Source organism: Esox lucius, chromosome 8, assembly GCF_011004845.1.
Source record: "Esox lucius isolate fEsoLuc1 chromosome 8, fEsoLuc1.pri, whole genome shotgun sequence".
Lineage (NCBI taxonomy): Eukaryota > Metazoa > Chordata > Actinopteri > Esociformes > Esocidae > Esox > Esox lucius.
The window spans coordinates 8,603,505-8,625,363 of record NC_047576.1 but is presented as its reverse complement, the minus strand read 5'-3'; the positions used below and the strand labels follow the sequence as shown (position 1 = coordinate 8,625,363).

Below are 21,859 nucleotides of genomic sequence, written 5' to 3'. Positions count from 1 at the left end.
ATTTCCGGGGACAAGCCACTCTTCCAGGGCTGCAGCAGAACACAGCGTTTCACGTCCGAAATAATCCCATCATCAGACCATGGTGGACTCACAGCCACACAGACTGAGAGCCGGGGGAGAATTTATAACACATTAAGGCCTGCTGAGAGACTCTACGTAGCATGAATCACGCTTGGGTAGGCTAACAGGGAAAAATGCGTGGCAGGGTTGACCCTGGCCGTGCTGGTGATTTACAAGGTCCGGACCTCCATGGTTGCTACAGGGGTCCTGAGAGGGGCCGGGGCCTGCCCTTTTGTCGTGCCTGACAATTAATGACTCCCCCAGCTAATGATGAACTCTCACCTGCTGGGGAAGGGAAGGAGGTCCCCCATTGGTGGGAGGGGTGAAACGGGAGGTCTCGGTTCCCTGTAGATGCCCAAACAGGTGTCATGGCAACCGCTCCAGAGGCCAGAGAAATCCAGAAATGAATGCGCTGTCATCGCTCCTTTACAGCAGCCGGCCGGGGTTAGCAACAGCTTGGGTTGCTTTGGTCCTCCTTCAGCCTGACGGATGCTGCGTGTCAAACGCTGCACAGAAGCTATTCAATTCCATTCCAGGGTTACATTCATAATCATAAATTATTTTGGAACTGTAGGAATTTCGTTAACGTGGCGAATACACTGTAAATGCTTCAGTGGTTGACAAATGTGTCGTGTTTCTCTAGCTGTGGTGGCTAACATAGGACCAGGTTTGTGTGTGTGTGTGTGTGTGTGTGCGTGCGCGTGTGCGTGCGTAATTCATATCCCAACAACCTCTCAGCTGTACCTCGTCAAGACACCATTTCAGGTTTCGTAAGCCCCGTTCCTGTGAAACCGGACGCTAACTAGACGGAAATTACATGGACAACCTCGATTTTGGGAGATTCGAAGAAATGGGGGAGTGCAATGGGGGAGTGTAATGGGGGAGTGTACAGGGGGAGTGTCAGGGTGTCTGGTCTGTGAGCTGAAGTTAGGGTGGGAGGTGGAGCAGGACACAGGGGGGTGTTTCGGTTTCAACATGTTAACCGCAGCCAGGTTTTCCCAATTACTGATTTCAGTCAAAGCCACCGTTGTATGGCCCCAACGTGTGAGCATACGGACTGATTTACACTCTCCCTTGTCAGATCTAATCAGGTCATAATTAACCGTCCCATGAAAAGGTGCCTATGTCTGCGAGCACGGTGGAATTATATACACGTAATTTCTTCTCATTAATCTTATTTTTTCTCCCCTGAGTTTCACTTGCGGGAACAGCTGCAAAACTGTCTGAAAACTGCATGAAACCTTGACAGCTTGATGCCCATTGTCAGAGTGGCCATGAAAACATAAGCAGAACAAATCTGTGCTCATGTTCTCCCCTCTCTCTCGTGATGAGTGTGGAACATGAAGCCTGTGTACACAACTTGAGGCTGTGAGCCGAGCCGGTCAGTGGTTTATCACAGGGAAATGGACGACATTTACAAGGTCACTATCCAGGTCTTGTAGGTCCTCCTTGACTTCATCTTGCCTCATTTGTTGGGTGCTTTACCACCTCCAATCTATAACACACTCCTAGAGCCTGAAACTCCTAGAGCCTGAAACTCCAATTGACTCAAACTCCTAGAGTTTGTAACTCCTAGAGGCTAAAACTCCAAGAGCTTGAAACCACAAGAGACGGAAACCCCTAGAGCTCGAAATTCCTAGAGCCTGCCTTTGGGCACTCTGTTAAGTTAAGAGCCTGGCACAGCAATTATGTTTCTATGGCAGCAATTGAACATTTAGTTGACTGACATAATAGTGTATCACAGCCAGTTAGACCCTGGGAGAACATCTTACTAACTCGCCGTCAGAAAGTGTGATACCTGCAAAACACGTCCTGTTGTCTTTTGTGTCCCACAGTTACAGGCAGGTGTCAAAGTCGTCTTCAACCATCTTTATCACACTATGACCCTTTGCCCTTCCGTTACCTCAGTGCTATGCAGATAAATATCCAGGCTTTGTGGACAACACCCTTTGATAAATTGCCCGTGACTACTCCCTGTGTCTCATTTCTGCTCGAGTGCCTGATTCCCAGACATCTGCCATGGGGGCCGGGCACAGAAAGAGCCTGGCAGTGCTGTTTAACCCATGGCGCGCCTGTGACCAATCGATTGGGGAGCCCAGCAGCCCAGAGTGCAACTGGTTAGGGCTCCCTTTGCCACTGATGGAGGGTCAGAGGGAAGGAGAGGAGGGCTGCCGGGTTTATCTGGAGGACAAATGCCTTTCAGGCTCCCAGTGTGGAGCGGGGTGGGGACGTTGGTGGGGAGAGGACACACAGCCAACCAGTCACTGAACACCCCCCCACCCCAGACACACACCCCACCCTCCGCCTGAAGCAACTTAAGGGCCATTGCCAGGGTTTGCTTGCTAGTTCTATTCACCGACCTGCCTTCCCCCCACCGTATCCCCAGCATGTTTGCGGATATAAATGACCGGCCAACAAGTGGAACGATCCACTTCACACTCTGTCCTATTTTTCATCTTCGGTGGTGAATAGGCCAGGGGGGCTTGAAAAGAGGGGACCGGCCATAAACCCCTCTAAGATCCAACCATCCCACCCTTGTAAAGGCCGGGACTATGAACTGATGGCGTAGGGAGTAAAAGGTCCTCAGTGCTTTGCTGGCTCACCCCCCGCCTCAACATTTCACACCAAAGCGGCATATGTAATTTCAAAGGAGTCAAGAGAGAATCAATCCTCGTATGAAAAGGGTACATTAACATCAGCTCCATTTCGTCCAGAGTCGTCCGGACAGACGCGGATTCCTGGCCTCCAAGCCGATACATGCGTGTGACGAAGACAAGTGTTTCAGTAGAAGTAAAAAAGTCTGAAGTACTTGGCCGTAAAAAAGTGGGTGTGGGGGGGGGGGGGGGGGGGGGGGGCAGTTGAAGCCGGCTTCTATTATTGGTCATGACATTTAATTACTTAAAAAGGTTCCACATGGCCCCTCCGCTCTCTCTTCCGTCTCAGCTGGTCTGGGTGTATGAAGTCAAATACACAACCTGTGGGCCAGACACTTTCACCACCCGTCATACTTGGAAGAGTTCGGGAACTGGAGCCCTCAAAAGTTCCAGCCATCTAATCAATTAATGGAGAAAAGCCTTTCAAGTCAAGCACAAGAGCTGGAGAGGAACCTTCAAGATAATAAGGTCTGAGCCGTGCCAAGTTTAGTCTAATCGCCCATAAGAACATCTTGGTTTTGTTTTCTTGAACGCAGTAACTGTAGCCCTCCCTGGAAAACAATATAGACCCGATCAAAGTAAAAGTAATAAAACCCTAAGCTTAGACAATGAACGCTACACAAAAGTGTGAGGTTTCTCGCCAAGTCTCAGGTGAGTGCTCAGAAAGTAGTACCTGCTCAAAGGACGTCTATGCTTTCAGCCTGGTGGGTAGTAAAAGTCATGGGTCAATGGCATTGATTTGTAGCACTTCAGAGAATGAAACCCGATGCTTGTAACACCTCTACAGTGTATGACATACAAAGTATGCAAACTGTGAAAGGGTGGTTCTTATTTTGGCAAATCCACACTCGGAAAGGAAAGCAGCTGTGAGCTTTCGAACATCACTAAAAGCTTTTTATACTTTCTTCTGTGAGATTTTCTTTAGTTTTCAAATGATAACCAGAAGACAGGTAAGAAACAAACGAAAGTCAACATGTATGACACACTGTTTTGTCTCAGGAGGTGCCTAGATTTCACCTGCATTTCCGTGACTATAGTCAATAATCTATTATTAAGGCAGGATCATTTTACTGATGGTCCTCCGTTTGAAAGCATGTGGTGGACATATCTTTCTCTGTCAGCCATTCAGGGTGTTGATATGCAAGAATGGATCTTGGCTCAGCCAGGGTCGATCATGTAAATTCCCATACTTTCTCCTGCATGTAGACTAGCCTTTTTCCCAGGTCAGAGAAAACATTGTTTTATGTGAACAATGTCATGGAATGATATGATATTGTCCTCCCTCGACTCACGTACATGCTAACGATTTCACATCACTAGCTTATGTTTTCCCACGTTTCCTTAGCTGACTCCACGCTGAATCAAATGCTATCTCTATTTATTCAAAACAGTAATATTGCCTGCGCTTTCCTGTCTGGGGAGATCTTATCAGACTTAAATACACGCTGTGGAAATTCCAAGCGGGTTCACTTTTCAGGGCTTTCTGGAGTGTTAGGTACTTTAGGTCTGGGCTCGGGTGCCTGCTGGTTGCCTTCACCTTGGCTGATCCCAGCAACGTCTTGAGTCACATGGGCCAGTCGGACGTGACCTGTTCCTATCCCTGTCCAGCAACACAATGATTATAGAGAAACTTCACACAGAGCCCAAATCCTCCCCCCCCCCCCCCCAATACACACACACACACACAATGTTCGAAAGATATTCAACCTGGTCGGGATTTTAAAGATGGTAATTCAAGTCTCACGGTGAAATACACAGTTGAACACATGCTGGGAACTTTATTGCATTTTAAGCTTGCGGTATGGAAGTGTTTAAACGGCGCTGATGAAACCTGCTCAAGTTGCATTGTTTTCACTTTGTCTGTTACCGTGCAGTCTGTGTTCCTGCGACCTCAGACTAAACCATGCATTACTAAAAGTACCTACAAACACTTCAAGGTGCCGAAGTATTATCAAAGTAAAGTCACATAATTCAAAACATTCTATTGTAAAAAAGGTTTTGCAATGTACAACATCACCTCTCCAATTGATTCTATATCCTCACCATTTTGGCAGCTCATGCCAACAGGAATGGGTCTTGACTCTACTACATTGCACCTCACCAGTCCCCAAAAGGAGCAGTTTTCTTCAGTGTACTATTTATTTTGACACGTTGTGGAAGCATGTGTGTAGTGGTCGGTGCCCTCCAAACAGACTTTAACAACAATGATTTAGGAGCAAAAAAAAGGCACACAAAAAACTTGGAGCTGCAGGCGTCGGGATTTGTTCCGCTTGGTCACACCCTCGCTTTGTTCACGTAACCCCTGAGGTGGCGGCCTGTCAATGTTGGATATGGAAGGCAAATCAAAGAGGCTGGACAACAATACAACTTCCCTGTGAGCAAGCCAAGGATTTTCCCAAAGACTATTTGCATAGTGTAGGAGAATGATGGTGCCCAGGCCCCGGGGAGTCGGACCGGGTCTCAGTGCCCTTTTCTGGGCTTCACACCATGCGCAAATGAAAAATAACTGACAACGATATTACAGACAGGCAAGCTGAGAAAGAAGAATACCAAAAGAAACAGTCATTTCTGCCCGTGGAAAAAGATTCAGTCAAATGTCGTTGTCAGACATGACTTTAAAGGAAAATATTGAAGGAACGGATTTGACAACTGGGACGTCTTCTGTTGTTTGAAAAGATCCAATTTACAACTAACTCCTGATTTGAAAGTCAACATCCTTTTATTCTCAGGAAAATGAAACCATTAACAGAGAATAACATTTTTATAGTTTTGATATTCAGCCAAGGACACTCATGGAGGCTATCATGGCAAATAATCACAGCAAAGAGAGCTTGTCAATTTCACTCATCACTGACTCAACCTACTCAAGTCAAGTTACTGTAACAACATACCGTAAGACAGTCCATTCAACTATAACCAGCCCGGTTCAGGTGAGACCAATCCAGACCACACGGTCGAGGGGCGAGGAGGAGGGTCTTCTCCCGTGGTCCCAGCCTGCCCTGCACACGGCTCTCTCTTTGCCGGTCTTGTGGCCACAGCATGCGGGGGACAGAGCCCTTATCAGTGCCTCAACACGACCAGGATTACATGCCTCGGCCCACAGGGAGTCACGTTAATCCAATGATTCATTAATATTTCATGCAAATCCTTCCGATAGACAGTGGCACAAGCAAAGAGATTGGGGAGATTAACTGCAGCCTCTGTCTCCCTCTCAGTAGAAGATGCTCCTATATTGGACTTTAGCCACTGCCGCCGCAAACTCTCCAGCCTCTTCTCGAGGCAGTGAGCTAGTTGACTGCTCCGCTACAATCCCTCCCCGTTCAGGAAGCTTAGCTCCAGTGTGTCTTGTTAACAACCTGCTCTTCTGCCCTCAGACGTGTCTTTGCCTAAGCCTTTATGGACCAAATGACCCGTTCTTTGCTAATGCACTGTACTGCGCGACCGTGAAGAAAACGTATCAATAAAGACTTGCAAACTGACTGGGCAGAAGGGGTCTGTAATGTGCATCAAAACAGGCAAAAACTTGGTTTTAACGATGTGAATTGAGCTGTGGTATGATTTAAAGTTTAGGGGGTTCTGGCACTTTGCTGTCTAGCTTAAACCATATACTGCATCTATGGCCTCAATGTTATCTATTCTTTTATGTGCTTGGTCTACTTGAAAATCAGATTTTCAACCATCTACCTAATTGAATTATTTCAAAATGAATGATTGCTACAAAAAAAAAAGATGATTACATACCCCTCTAAAACCAACTGAACACCAAAAGTCAGCGTGCCCCTGTGACAAATGAAATCCAGTTCACAGAGTTCACACACATTGGTTTTGTGACCATGCCTGTCCATCTGCGGGGTTTTTATTCTCCGTTCACCAATCAATCCATGTGAAAGCTCTCAGCCATAATGACTTGGAGCAGCAAAAACAATATTAGCGGAGCTCTCAGGGCCTGTAATGACCCATTCACACGAGGCCTGGCCCCAGAAGTAGAGGCTCAGGTATCCACTCGCCCTCGGCTCAGTGGTCGCCAAGACGCTTGCTCACAAGTGCATTTGCAACCAGCCCTAATTTAATGGGTCCCACGGCGCCCCTGTGATTCCACAGTTAGCCAGATGAAGGCGGGGAGGGGGGGGGGCCTCTAAGGGGTTGTACGGTAGGAAAGAGGACAGAGAGATGGAAGGGGGAAGGTGAAATGGGAGAATATTCCCAAACAGCTGGACGTCCTTAATGATAGGTGTTAACAATGGCCCGGTAATAATTGGGAGGTTCTCCGGAGATGGGAGAATGAAGGGGGAGGCGCGTTCCAGATGAGTAGCCAGGCTCCTTGGCAACTGGACCCCGGGTCCTTCCAGAGATGACCCCCCTCAGATTGCATTTCCGCTCCCCACCAGACAATCGGGGTGGAGTTGACGACTGATCCTTGACGAGACACAGATGCACAGAGCTGAAGCTGGTGCCGGAGTTGACATGGCGGGGTCGTGGAGGCGGTCAAAAGGTCAACACCGATCAATCTGAAGAAGGGCTTTATCTGGGTCATCTCCAGAGCCTTCGTCGCATGTCAAAATGAAGACTGGGGGCTTCAGTGATCAGTAACAGAGGACTACGCCCAGACTGTAGAGTAACCCGACCAGGGTAATTACCTGTTGAGAGGCAACGGGGCTTGTTTAAAGGTGGCGGCTCTTTGGTAAAGTGGACCACCTGTTGACTCTTCACCATTTCCCAGTGCCGAACTCAATACGCATTAACCCCCCCCCCCCCAACAAGTTCCACAACGTCGGTCAGGTGCCCCCCCCTCTGCTTTGATAGATCGAGTACTTCTCCCCTATTCATCGTTCAATAGACCTGGGGGGTGACGTGCAAACCGCTAACCTGAGCTCTTCCACGTCCTAAAGCATTACACTAAAATGGCAGCGCATCATGTTAGTAACTCCCTGGGATGGATTTCTCTAACATCATTTAAGTAGTGGTAGTGCCCCATTGAAGAGCTAAGTGCCATCAGCATGTTATCATAGCAATTTATAAATTTTTGGAGGCTCTCAGTATCGCTGGAGAGGTGATCCATGCGCACGTAAGACAACAAAGCTGCTTCGAATTTGACAGCAGAATAAGATTTATGAGGTAGTGAGCAACAATTCCCAGTCAGACATTTTGACTAAATCAACATTAATTGAATCACTGGGTATTACTTTGGAGAGCAGGCTTTTATCAGGGTTGCATTAATATAAGGGCTAGTTGTCATGCCATTGGGAAATGGCAATTACCTAACAAATGACACAGTGAATAAGGAATGCAGGCTGAAACCAAGGCAGCCATAAGCAATTCTACACCTGACCCTCATTCGATTATGTTATCACAGGTTTTTTATATTCAGGCGTTCCTGATAGGGGACTTTATTGAAGTCCAATTAATTCTGACACTAGTTGCCTCCAATAAAGATTAATTGTGTATTTTCCCTGGACTATTCTAAGCACGGAGCATTTAGATGGAAATTATTTTAGGCCACTATATTTATCAAACAAAACATTGTTCAATTGTTTTTTCTTTTACTTCTTTTTAATAGGGATATTCCAAGTCAAAGAGGGGAAAAAACACTACAGCTAGGTAATTTATCTTCATTTTCTTTAGAAGATTTGAAAAAGAAATTATAATCTCTCCACAAATTGGGAAGTGTTTTTTTCTAATATTTCTCGTTACTATAGGAAATCAAACCCATTTGTGAACATGGCTGGATTCTGCCTTTGAGCTTACCACTATACACAAAAGTATTATTTGTTTTCTATGTACACACACACACACACACACACACACACACAAGGAATAATAAAAAACTGATATTGTAGATGTCAGGCCATTTATCCAAACTGTTGGATGGTGGGAAAACAACAAACCAATAGAGACACACAACACACATTCAAACCAATGCATAAACATGCCTATCCACACTGCAAAATCAAAATTCCAATCACATGGGTTAGAAGGGAGGTTACTATGCACCCGTGGAATTCCAGAGCTCTTCCTTTTAAGAAACAAGTCAAATAGTAATGGGTCTAAATGTGCAGCAGAGTCTGTTTAAGTAAACGATACTGTTTGCGGTCTGACCGGATTTTGTGGGGGGAGACAATGGTCCGGCCCTCTTCTCAACTGTATCAAAGCCAGCCTAAACCACTTTAAGTCCAGTCCTCTCTCCACTGCCACACTACAGTAGCTGCTGTCCAATGTTATACCCATGTCGGGCCCTCCACACACGGACGTTCCAGGGCTGCCAAGGGGTAAAGCCATGGAGCGGAAGCCACTCAAGTTCTACCACATACAAGGCATCTGTCTTAATCTAGGGCCCAGTTGGGTCTTTTGTCGACAAATGAACAACTCATTCCTTTCTGAACATGGAAGAATTGTGCCAAGAAGTTTATCCCAGATAGGGATTCAATGTGATGTAGGATGGCATTTCTTAATGTTTTTTTCATTTATCAAAAATAACAAATCCAAGTTAAAGAACTGTTGGACAAATTTGATAGAAATTGAATAATTAGAAAATTCACTCACCTTTTCACAAATACAGAGGATGGGGCGGGGAGAAAGAGAAAAGAAGAAGAATTAATACCAGGCTGACATAACACAAGTTGACATTTCAAGGCAATTACCTCAGAAAAGGTTACTTCTGGAAAACACATTTTAACATTTAAAATGTTATATTTATTAGCAGGCAATCACTACTTGAACCTCCAATTATTCTACATATAAATCTAAAAATTTTTCATTTAGCAGTTGCACTAATTCAGAGCAACTTACAGTCAGCAGAATTATCTTAAGACCGCCAGGTGAGACAACCACCAAAAAACCCTCAGCTTGGCCTTTTCCCCACTGTGTTTTATACAGCAGGCGATCTGAACCATCAAGTACCTGCCAGTTCCTTTGTCTTGCCCCTCCATCACTCTCTCTATTCCTCCTCAATCACTCCATCTGTTTACTTAGAACTGATCGATAATTGGACGAGTGTAAGTGTTTCTAAGAGGCCTTGCTGTTCTCCCGGACATAAGGACATGTCAATCATGAAGATTGGGGGACCATCTTAAGTGGCTACACAGGGAACTTGTTCAAAGAGCTGCAGTGGATCCAATAGCATCTCTCCAATTAGCTGAGCAAAGAGCTAACAAAGTGTTTGCGTTAGAGTGACAGGGATCAGGAGGATACATTTACATTATTCTTCCCTAAACTGACTCTATGTTTATGCTAATGAACAGCAAAATGGTTTGGAAGTTAATTAAATGAATTACATTTTTTGTGGTTGAAAACAGTATCTGTTTGACTTGAGAGCTATCATTCATTTACAATAATTGTCAACTAGGAAGTAATAAATCCAGGCATAGGTTTTTTGAAGTTGTTTCCTGAATGTGTCCTAAAACAAAGGCTGTTGTCTGTTCGTCTCATGTGTTTTCTGGATAAATCCTGTATTTTCCCTGTAGACAGTAGGTTCAGTGAGTGATAGGGTGGAATGCTGTATGTCGCGAAAATCCTTAAAAGGCCACGCACGACAGTGGTAGAGAGAGCCACTCAGTCTTGCTTCTGGCCAATAAAACACTAATTGGTCACAGAGCTCGTCTCCAGTGAGAACAAAGAAGGATCTCCCCAGACAGAACCTCTCTGGTTCTGACGGTCCACATTGTTCTCTGGGAGAAGGCTGAGCGCTTCAAGTGCGACTCTCCGAGCAGGAGAGGCTGCACGCTGAAAATGAAGGAGCAGGAAAAAAACTAAACTTGAGTTTGTTTTTTCTGTTCATTGAGAAACCAAAGAGGAGCAAAGAGACAGGAATGTGGGTTCTAGGTAGACGATGACAAAAGGACTGAGTTATGGGGGGATGTTTACCAGGCATACTTGGAACGTTTATACCACTTAGCAGCTAAGAAACCAGCAGGGTTTCACATTCCACAAAAATCAGCCAACAACTCAGGGCCAACCAGTAAAAAAATAAAACAGGCTACGAAAAACACCTCACAGCATCAGATCATACATCTGGCAAGAAATCTTCCAAGCAGATCGGATTTTTCGACAGTTCAAAAAATGACTTGCAAATGTGCCTGATGTGAGAGTGCTGTATTCCACACTTTGGGTGCGGAGCGGTGAAGCTATTGAACGCAGATGATTTGTCGGTGCTTCCCAGTCTAGGAATGACTGGCGGGCTGGAGCTATATAAATGTCTGGTTCAGCCCAAATTGAGCCCATTTTCCATGTGGATTAGGGCAGAATCTATAAAACAGCACACGGGCTGGCTCTTTTCCACCAGCTATCATAGGACGCATTGCCTGAACAGCATTCTCAATAAATCAGGGTAATTAAATTAGCGTTACAACTTGTTGGCCAAGACGTACTGGTTAATAACAATAAATAAATCGTTATGACATGACGTCTGACGAGGACGCTATGTCAAGGCTGCCTATCAAACACAGATGTGAAAGCCAGCAGGGTACAGGACTGACCACACCTGTACAATCGCATAAGTCAATGTTTTGGTCTCAGACCCAAATTGTACGACGTTAGAACGAAGTATCCGGAGAGAGAAAGAGAGAGAGAGAGAGAGAGAGAGAGAGAGCTTCCCCCAGTCTGTGCATTGCAGATGAGATATTATTACAAGAAATAGCAGAGATCTGTACCAGTTTCGAGTGTCATCTCATGTAACCCGGCTATGTGAAATCACTTAGGAACCCCGCCTTTCACACATACTCCTGTAAAATATCAATCCGCAATGGACTTGAGTCACAGCTGTCGAGCATCTTTTATCTGTCATGCGTGCAAAATTTCACACGTCCTTTCTTTTCACTCTTGCTAGCAACCACGTTTCTTTATTTCATTGCACGGGCATCAGCAGTATCAGCATCATGTGACTGTAATGAATTCCCCACCGCAGGCTGTCGGGGAACAGCAGAGGAACAAAAGGACCCAGAGACTCCCAGACACAGTCTTCCACAGTGGGGGCAAACCGGAGGCCAAATGACCATATCATGAATTCACATAGGCCAGGCCCGCTGCTCAGTTTGCCCAAAGTGGAGAAGAGAGCGACGGTGGCATGTTTTCGCTGCAGCTGAGGTTCAGCTAGAAGAGCTGCTAATCTGCTCCTAACCAGACCTTGATAGTGAGAGGACGAGCTGGCAGGGAGAGACCGAGAGAGAGAGAGAGAGCGAGAGGGAGGGAGGGAGAGTGAAAGGGAGAGACTCAGACCAATCAACGCGTTGTGTGTCCAGGCTCACCGTATCACTCTATCTTACCTCGTTCTTTTCTCCTCCCCTCCACTATTTCTTTCTCCCTCTCACTCGTTCTTACTGTCTTCTGAGAAGCTAAGTTGTGTGTAACCCGAAACATGGATATTCTCATCGCAGCATCCCGTCTCTACGATGTAAAAGCTTAATTTGCCGTGATATATTGAGGCTGTGTACAAAAGCAGACAGGCTAGGGTGTATGCCCCTCATCCCCTCTCTCTCTTTTCGTCTTTTCTTTCTGAACACAACTCAAAGGCTAATCAGATTGGGGGGAAAAAATGAAAAGGTTTCCAAAGGACGAGCTCCCCATAATCCTGACCCAACCCCACTGCCACCCCCCCCCCCATTCAGCCTTTCATATACAACGGGGAGAGAAAACCCTGCTAAGGCCTTGCTGCTCTCCCTTCAACCTCCAATGACCTCATCACTGCCGGCTTTGTCCGGTCGCTCTGGGCAACCTTGGCCAGCTCCTGAGTGGCAGTTGGCCGTGTGAAGGGTTGACCACCAACACCCCTCCCACCCCCACCTCATTGCCAGCAACATGCCCTAAAGTCCCCTCAATGGGACCCTGAAGAAGCCACCCCAGCAGTGCAGCTCACTGCAATGAATTCTGGGTCCTCCCACATGCCCACTGGAGAAAGACCTCCCATTTACCACTTGGTAATTTACAACCAACATAAAAAAAAATTGGCAATACCACTGTTTGTCTTGCAGTGGCTAGAGAATGCTCGTAATCTCCCTTTTCCTTTTTTTTTTTTTGTTATACCAGGTGAACCTTCAAATACTACGTCCTATTAAGCGTTTTCTGGGGTGGGGGATGGTGCTGGATGGTGAACCTCGGCGAGGTGTGATTTCATGCTTGCACTTAATTTACAACCCCTTGATAGATACGTGCTGATGCTGGTGATCCGTTGTCTCAATCCCCATCCGTGTAACAAGATGTCGCTCTCAGGACCATGTTCTCTGGCCCAGGAGTCGGCTCACTGAGTGACCGGATGCCTGAAAGATTCATCCACGTTCTCTCACTTCAATACTCACTGCTCCAAGGGAAACCCTCCTTCATTGAGAAGCAAAAAGAAACTGTCTTAGTCATGACAGGGTAGAAATCTTGGCCGAATATGCCGGTCGACAATTCACAAAGGATTGCGTTTTTGTGGGAAGCCACTATCCCATTGGTAGCTAAAGTTGCAATATTGCTTCATCAAAACAGGAAAAAACTATATCAATCACTGGAAGCTTTCAAACAATTAATCACTTGAGGCATCGAAATCAATGGAGATGGCAGTGTTTTATTAAATATGATATCAACCACCATAAGCACTGTCAGCACTTTTCTGGGAGCACTCAGTGCTGTACTTTATTAGCTTTCCAATTTAGAGATTCCCGCTTTGTCTTTGGCCCAGAACAATTTACCCTTCACAGTGAAACACAAAGGCTCGAAATAATTTGCATTTCAGATTCACGTCTGGCTTTATCAGGGAACAGGGATGAGGAGTTTGATTGTCCTTACGCGAGCATCAACGCACACGCAAAAAAGTTCTCAGACATTAATATTTCATATTGCCCCTGTGTACCTCCTCAAGGTCTTCTCTCTAGGTCAGTTTATTTGGGGTCTCAGACAGTAACAGACCTTTCCGGACAGACAGCGAGGATGGATCTGAAACAATGCTTTGATACTTGCATCAGCATTAAATGAAACAAATTTAAAACGCAAAACCTCCCGCCTCCCACCTACAATAGCTGAAGACAAAGCCAATCCCGACTTCCTACACTTGTCGATACTTGCAAATGAACTCTTCAGCGCAGCCTGTTACATTTCCTTGAGTGGAAATGTGCATCCTGCCTTTTCTGGAAGGCCCGGGCCTCCTGTGAGAAGAGCAACAGTGGGAGCAGGTGAGCAAGAGACAGGAAGACGAAATGCTGGTGGATTTGCCGCCATTCAGGCTCATCACAGGGTTCTCTTCGTCGTCAAGGGGCCTTGTTGATTAGAGAACCTCATTAGGCTGCTTTTCTCCGACAGATCCCAGTGAATCAGCAGCCTGAAAGAGGGCCGGGGCGTAATTTGTTTAACGCAGACCTCTAGCTAGCTAGCTCTGCTCCATTTGGCCTGCTAAAGCATTGAGCTCCATCAAGCGAGGGATTAAAAAGTGTCAGATGGAAGGGCTTTTTTTCTCTCTCCATAGTCATTATAATCAAGAGTCAAAACAGCTTACACACTTGTCACTCTCAGTGGGGAAGTTTTATGACATTTTCTAGATCAGAGAAATCCCTGTGCTTTTCAAAAGCATAGATTAATCTACCCAACTACGATTCTACAAATACAAAAAATACATAACATGTATATATTAATTACATCCCGCAAAACAGCATATTTTAAGTGTATCAAAAAACATTAAGGGGGGAAGTGAACCCAATCGGTGAATTTATAGGTGGTCATTTCGAGTTTTGAACACATTTCTATTAGAAGAAGTCATTATTACAGCCACATTGTTGCATCCAAACCAAACCAATGGGAACTGAGGATGGCCTCAAGTCTGGTCTGATGTCATGGCCTGTAATACTGTGCCACGGAGGGGGTGGGGGGTTGAGAATATGTTACAAAAGACTAGGGCGTGTGTCAGACCCTATCAGATGACCTGACTTTTCCTCACGGGATGATTTATTAAGATACTATCAACCCCAGATGATAAAGTCAGTTGCCAGGGAAAATAATGTGTCCAGTGTAAAGAGGCTGTGGGAGTCCATAAGAAATGGGAGCAGGATCTGGTCTTTGATGAGATTGAGTGGAGGGAAACATGAGAGAGGCTGAACAAGTACCGAGGGACACATGTGAGAGTCTCGTTTGTACCGTTTTTCGAGTGCGTCAGCATGATGTTAAATGGCACACCAGCCTCATCCGCACACTGTGTCTCCTCCGCTATTGTCGTCCAAAAATACAAAACGAATATATGAAGAAAAAATAAAATCTGCACACACACTTTGTGAACACACAATGAGAGTACCACAAGTTAATAGCCGTGCAAAATAGTGCGAAACACAGTATATGTCTTTTGGAATGAGGTGAAATAGAGCTGGGAAGTGTGGTCAGAACAAGGCCCCTTGCAACAAGTCATCCATATCTGCTAGGAGCCATAAAGAGTGTGGCGAGATGTATGCAAGACAAAGGGGCCCCCTTTTATTAGAGCACTTTAGCAGGCCTGGAAAATCGTCTGGGGGGTTAAAGAAGGCCATTTTTCTTGCCATTTGCTTCCTGAGGAAAAAAAACATCAGCAGCCTGACTTAATCTAAAGAGACATCCACGGAACCCACACAGAATCCAACAACCACTACTCGGGTTCAGTGTTGGCATAACAACCTTAGCATGCCTGGGTCGCTGAGAAGGAACCTGGTTGTAGACGACAAACAGGTACCAGTGCCATGTATACGGACGACTTACTAGTTTGTCTTGAAGAGAGTATGGCACCAGGAGGTTTCTTAAGCAGGACAGGGAGAGTATCTTTCTTTTGTCATGGCGTTATCGTTAGCATTTAGCCGCGGAGCTAAACAATGCCAAGGAAAGTCCGAGACGAAGGATAAATAAAGAGGAGACTAAGAACAGACAGGGCACCAGGAAGTTGCACTCCAAACCCCCAAACTTGCTGCGGATGTCTAGTTAGAGACAGTTTGAGGTCTCTAATCGCCCCGAGTTCATTACGGCCCACATCCAGTCCCCCACTGTCATGGCCGACAGGGCCGAAGGGAAGACTGTTTGCCGGAGACTCTTTCGTATAAATCATGCAAGTTAGCGCTGCGGGCCTGAGGAGGGAAAGCAATAAGCTGAGGGGGGGGGGTCCCTGTGTCAATGTACCAATGCCTGAAACACGTGCTTTCTGAATTAATAGGACCCCCCCCCCCCAAAAAACGTGTTCTTTTGGTAATGAAGAGCCCTTAGGAGGATGTGCTATCAAGGGCACAGAGAGAGAGGGGGCAGGAATGGCACAGCACGGTAATTGAGATTCTGAAATCAATATACTTTTCCTTTTTTTCATGAGTTCTCCACCTTCCCTCCCACACAGCGCCCATACCTACTGCATATAGAAGTGCCTCCGTATTCCGCTCAGACACCGCAATACACCTACCACGGCCAGTGCAGGTGCTGGTCTGTGCTCTGGTCAATCTTTCTTTCACTCACTTCCCATTGCAAGGCAAGGGTCCTAATGTCATTAGTGAATTCACTTTTAAGGGATTACGGGAGCTTCTTAAAGCCTTGTAATCCTATAGACCTCACGCATCAACGTCACATTTGAGCTTTTCAATAGGATTAGAGTGCTTTTCTGGCTTCTCTTCTCAGTGTACATGGGTTTGACATATCACACCGTACCACTTTTTTGTATTTTGCTCCTGTAAACCTGCCTGAACGGGTGGGCGAGCGGAGAGTAAGTTGAGCACTGTGGCACCTCAATCTACATAAAGCATGTTGAGATGAGTCTCCAGTGATGTAAACAGAGCATATGGCCTTACCTGATGTGCCAACGGAAGGCTCACTAATGTCCAACCTAGCCAGGACATTCATCAGGACGTTTTTTTCCCTCAGAAAGCCTCTTGTTATCCCATTTGCACCAAAAGAAACCCCACAGGCACTCAACTACTGGAAATAAATAACTCCTGGTCTACCCCCCACCCCCCCCACCACACACACACACACACACACACCCTCAATAACACATTTTGGTACTTCTCAACACGCTGACTTGAGCACTTTCCTTCGGCTAGGAGCCGGGCTGTCGATACCTCTTTTCAGCGCTGATGGGTGTGACGATGGCAGACGATTGATTTTGTTTTGTTAGAGCCGCGGAAAGCCTTTAAAAACCCAGGGTGAAAAAACATGGCCGGGGCCCTGACAGACTGGGTTTGTCCGTTGACATCTTGTTAGGCGAGGCCTCCGGTGCTTACCGCGTGCCTACAGCCGAGCCATTCAGCCAGGCACAAACCCCTCGAAGACAACGGCGGTGGAATCAATGGACGCTTCCATAAATAACAACCCTGAATCGCTGCCGTGACCTCCTGGCTCAGACACGGACCCGCCTGAACCCGAGCGCTTGGATTCGACGAGCTCCGGGTTCATAACCCTCAAAAACCGATGCGAAGTGGCTTGGTCCTCCACCGCCCCTTGAAAAAGTTTTCTTAATGCTGTAGCTATCGATTCAAGGAAACACAAGAAACCTGTTAAGCACAAAGTCCACGGCCCAGTAATCAACAAGCGACTGGCCCCCTCTCCTCGACATTGCGCTTTATTGAGTCGCTGTGCTGAGACGGGATGCGTGTCAACGACTAAGACAAGCGATGAAAACAGGCCGACGACAGAGGTAAACGCAGTTGCCCGTACGCGGGCCTTCACGCCACACGCAGCGCGAGCCCTGACGGCGGGGATGCAGGCACACAGCGCGGACGTGTTTGTCAGGGGAACACATGTAGGGCGTAAACCGCACCACAGGAAAACACAAATTAGACACATGTACCAGGTGAGTGTGCTGACCCAGTGGTAATCAAGCGGTCATCAAAACCATTACTTAAACACTCAGTTTAATCAAGGGAGAGGGTGTGGGGGGGGGGGGGGGGGCTGATTAATATGGAGCTAATTAACGTAGCAGTAAGCGCAACCTCGTGAGGGAGGATTCCCTAGGAGATGAGGGGGAGGGAGGTAGTGTCGGAAGGACAACTAATGAGTACAGTGTGTGCGGCTGGCCTGCCTGCTCCTCCCCGGTTCACACTGTCTAATGTATAGAGTTGAGGGACACGGAGGTGGGAGCTGCGCCTCTGAGGTTGTGTGTGACTGGGCCCTGATGACGGCAATTACTGCCACCACACTGGCTCCGTGAGGCCGCCACCTGACCACCAGGAACCCGGGAACCGAGACACACACACACACACACACCTCAACGCCAAGCTCTGCCCTAGACACACGTAGTCCTGCCACGCCACAAGCTAACACACCCAGCTGTGGTGGGATCAGGAAATGAACGCGGGATGGGGGGGTCGATTCGACGGAGGACTCTATTTGCGGTACCCTTGAAGTCATCGCTGTGAGTCATTTCTAAAACACGGAAGAAGAAAAAAAACAAGAAGTAAAATCACATAAGGCCTTTTTTTCTCTCTTTCCTTGGCACTGTCGTCCCAGAGCCGCCTGTAATTGTAATTGCAGGAACTGGGGTCTTTACTCCAAAACAACGTTTCTTTCTATTTTACCAGAGGACATGGCTAGCAATTGGGCACAATTAGAGCCAGGCTTTGACTGCTCCTCCAGGGAGGGAGCTAACGCACAGCTAATCACTGGCAGGGGGCTGGGGGGTGAACTGGGCTAGAAGCTAGGCTTTACTGGGTCAGACCGCTACTGTAGTCACAAGGCCCAAAGATCATCACCAGAGCTGACTTTGACCTTAAGGTCACAGCATTCATGGACACAGTGTTGATGATGACGACGATGCGTGTCGTGGGAACGTTTTAGCTCTGACGCTAGCACACTGCACTCATTATTAGTGCTTCACAGTGAAAAACTGAGGGTGATCTAGTGGTCTAAGCCCATGTACGTCCGCCGGGCCCATGTACATCCTCAGGGCCCATGGACATCCATCAGGCCCAATATACATCCACTGGGCCCATGTCCATCCACCGGTCCTATGTACATCTACAGCACCCAATATACATCCGGGGGGCCCATGTACATCCAACGGGCCCATGAAAATCCACTAGGCCCATGCACATCCAACGGGCCCATGAACATCCACTATGCCCAATATACATCCACCGGGCCCATGTACATCCACCAGGCCCATGTACATCCACCAGGCCCATGTACATGCACTGTTAGCTAACACCGTGCTTAGACTAGTCATGCTCCAACTACACAGATGGGAGCTTAGGCTATGTTCTTTAATGACACAGCGTCACTGACTTTTGTATTATTCATTCTGCGGGGAGAAGAGTTTCTATCCTGAAGGATATACTCCTCGACTCTACCAAGTCTACAGGGGTTTCAGCTCGGCTCTCATGCTAGGTGAACTCAACAATCTCTCTCTATTTTTAGACAGCAAATCACTGCCTCTCCTTTTCTCCACCCAGACCAGTGTGGTTTCTATTTGAATGTTATCTGGTAATACAGAGAAATAATGACCTTATATCTAATGGGGAAAATGCAGCCAAATCGACAAAGTCCCACTCACTCATACTATGTACTTGTTTAAAGAATCAGCCTTTAAACAATAAAAAAAACATTGCGGTGTGGACTCAAAGTTGCATTCAAACATCAATGAAACGTCTGCTCTACTTTGAAATGGAGGAGCTCCCCAAGAGTGCACTGCGTTCTGGGTTTGCTCGTTTTCCTTTTATCATATGAACTACTATATTCACACGTCTCTGGAAATGAAACGTTCCATATCGCCTTCGCAAAACAATACATTAAGTCTGAAAACGACCTACAATTGAGTGAACATTGGTCATGAGTTATGAGTTGATCTGTTGTGTGAAAAACATATTCAATAACTACATACTAGCTGTATGGATATTTTATATTTATTTTTCTATTGAATGTGGCCTAGGGTGGCCCAAGATAACACAGCACAGCTTTGATAATGGCCTACTAATATGTCTGCAAACTCTCCTCTGTTTCCCACTTTCTGCTTTTAAGCAATTAAAAGCAGAAAAAATGAACAAAGATATACTGCATGTGTAGGCTGTGATGTCTTTGTAACTGACCTGTATATTTAGGTTTGTATTATGTAATGTTTCATGTTGTATTCAGACCCCAGTAGTACCTGCTGCTTTAGGCAGTTGCTAAAGTGGATCCTAGTAAAAACCCAAATGCTAAAAACATATAGTATCGATCTGCTTTGGCTTGTGAGTGATGGTATGAGATTCTATGTGTTGATTACGATTACCTCAAAGCACAAAATAGTTTTTGGAAAAACTAAGCTCACATGTACAAGCAACCATTTTCTCAACAAATCCCGTGGAATCCAGGTCACAATTTATTGTGTTTACAAATTTTTTCCTCTGTAAAAGGTTGATAATATTTAAAAAAAAATATATATATATATATCGGAAATACAAAATCAACAATTTACAAAAACCACAATCCGAAATTTACAAGACCAATAAAATGTGACAACAATTCATAAATAATTACTCCCACATTTAAAAATAATGTATTAATTGAAAACATAAAATGTTCATGCTACTAATCTGAAGTGATTGCTATTTATACTATAAATACCTTATCAATGAGTGATTGCTATTTATACTATGAATACCTTATCAATGAGTGATTGCTATTTATACTATGAATACCTTATCAATGAGTGATTGCTATTTATACTATGAATACCTTATCAATGAGTGATTGCTATTTATACTATGAATACCTTATCAATGAGTGATTGCTATTTATACTATGAATACCTTATCACTGAGTGATTGCTATTTATACTATGAATACCTTATCAGTGAGTGATTGCTATTTATACTATGAATACCTTATCAATGAGTGATTGCTATTTATACTATGAATACCTTATCAATGTTCAAGTGAGGAATGTAGTTTGTCATGAAAAAGGAAATGCCATTGATAGATAATCCAGGAGCAAAATAAATGCAGTATATATACGTGAATGATTCATTTCCTAACCTTAACAAATGTGAAAGCAATGACAAACGGCAGACAGTTTGTACACCTTATCAATGGTTTTGTGAATGCTGTGGATGTTTTGGGATCTGCTTGGTTTATAAACAACGCTTGAAGTTGCACATGAACAGATGCTGCCGTACAGTACTTAGGTTCCACAACAGCCAGAACACAACATTTCAAAAAACTGGAAGACTTGGTGTCACAGCTGAGTACGCGTAAAGGCGCAGAGAGTCTATCAGCATTCTGGAGCGTAGAGGTTATGTACAACATCAGCCAAATTGACTCAGAAATAGACCACACAGGTATGGCGGACGCATAAATCCATGCTCAGGATCATCTGAGGCAAATTTGTCTGCTAACAAAGAAAGGAGTAGGAGAGAAATGGGAAGTAGACAGAAGCTACAGGAAGGATAAAACGACAGAAAAGCAAGCAGTGATTTATAGAATATTTACTGTAGAATGTGAAAGCCAGCAAGAAAGAGGGCGAGAGAAAGAGAGAAAGTGAGAGAAAGCGAGTCAGCGAGCAAGAAAGAAGAGGAGAAGGAGAAAGGCAGGGGAGAGAAAGAGAGAGTGAGAAAAAAAGACAGAGGGATACAGAGACTTTGCAGAGGTGTTATTCTACGATGCTAAACAGCCTTGCTCCCTCCACCCAGGCTTTTTTTGGTTAGCTTTAGCCTTTGTAGCCTGGCTTCCAAACCCCCCACTCTTCGGACCGCCACTAACCCCGGTAGCGAATGCAGAAAGCAAGCCGGCCAAGGAGGACGTGCATTATTCATGGAGCCCTGTCTCTCCAAATTAAAGCATGCAGCCTGAGAGCCTCACATTATACCACGTAAACACTGGGAGAAGGTGGGGAGGGACAGCTTGGAGGTGGGGCGAGAGAGAGAGAGAGAGAGAGAAAGGGGTGAGGGAAAGAGAGGGACAGTGTGAGGGGGAGCAAAAGACAGCGGGAGAGAAGAAGGTGGCCGGAGGCTTTGGGAAGGAGGAGTTAAGGGTGAGTTGCGAAACAAATGTTTTTTACAATTCTGCTGCGGTTGATGTCCATAAGCAGGACATTGGAACACTACCTGAAACCAGGCAGGACATTGGAACACTACCTGAAACCAGGCAGGACATTAGAACACTACCTGAAACCAGGCAGGACATTAGAACACTACCTGAAACCAGGCAGGGCATTGGAACACTACCTGAAACCAGGCAGGGCATTGGAACACTACCTGAAACCAGGCAGGCCATTG

General features: G+C 45.8%; 1 protein-coding gene across 2 annotated transcripts in view; it reads right to left on the bottom strand.

Moving 5' to 3' along the window:
- LOC105011408 (ephrin-A2) overlaps positions 1-21,859 on the bottom strand; it is a 112,629-nt gene that overhangs the window by 57,844 nt on the left and 32,926 nt on the right. The window contains exon 1 of one of the 2 annotated variants that reach the window (XM_020048715.2): positions 343-402. The exons of the other annotated variant lie outside the window; for it this stretch is intronic. Within the exon in view, the coding sequence (XP_019904274.1) occupies positions 343-371 (29 nt within the window). The 5' untranslated portion in view covers positions 372-402. Of the gene's footprint in view, positions 1-342; positions 403-21,859 lie in introns of those variants that run through there. 2 annotated transcript variants of the gene reach the window in all.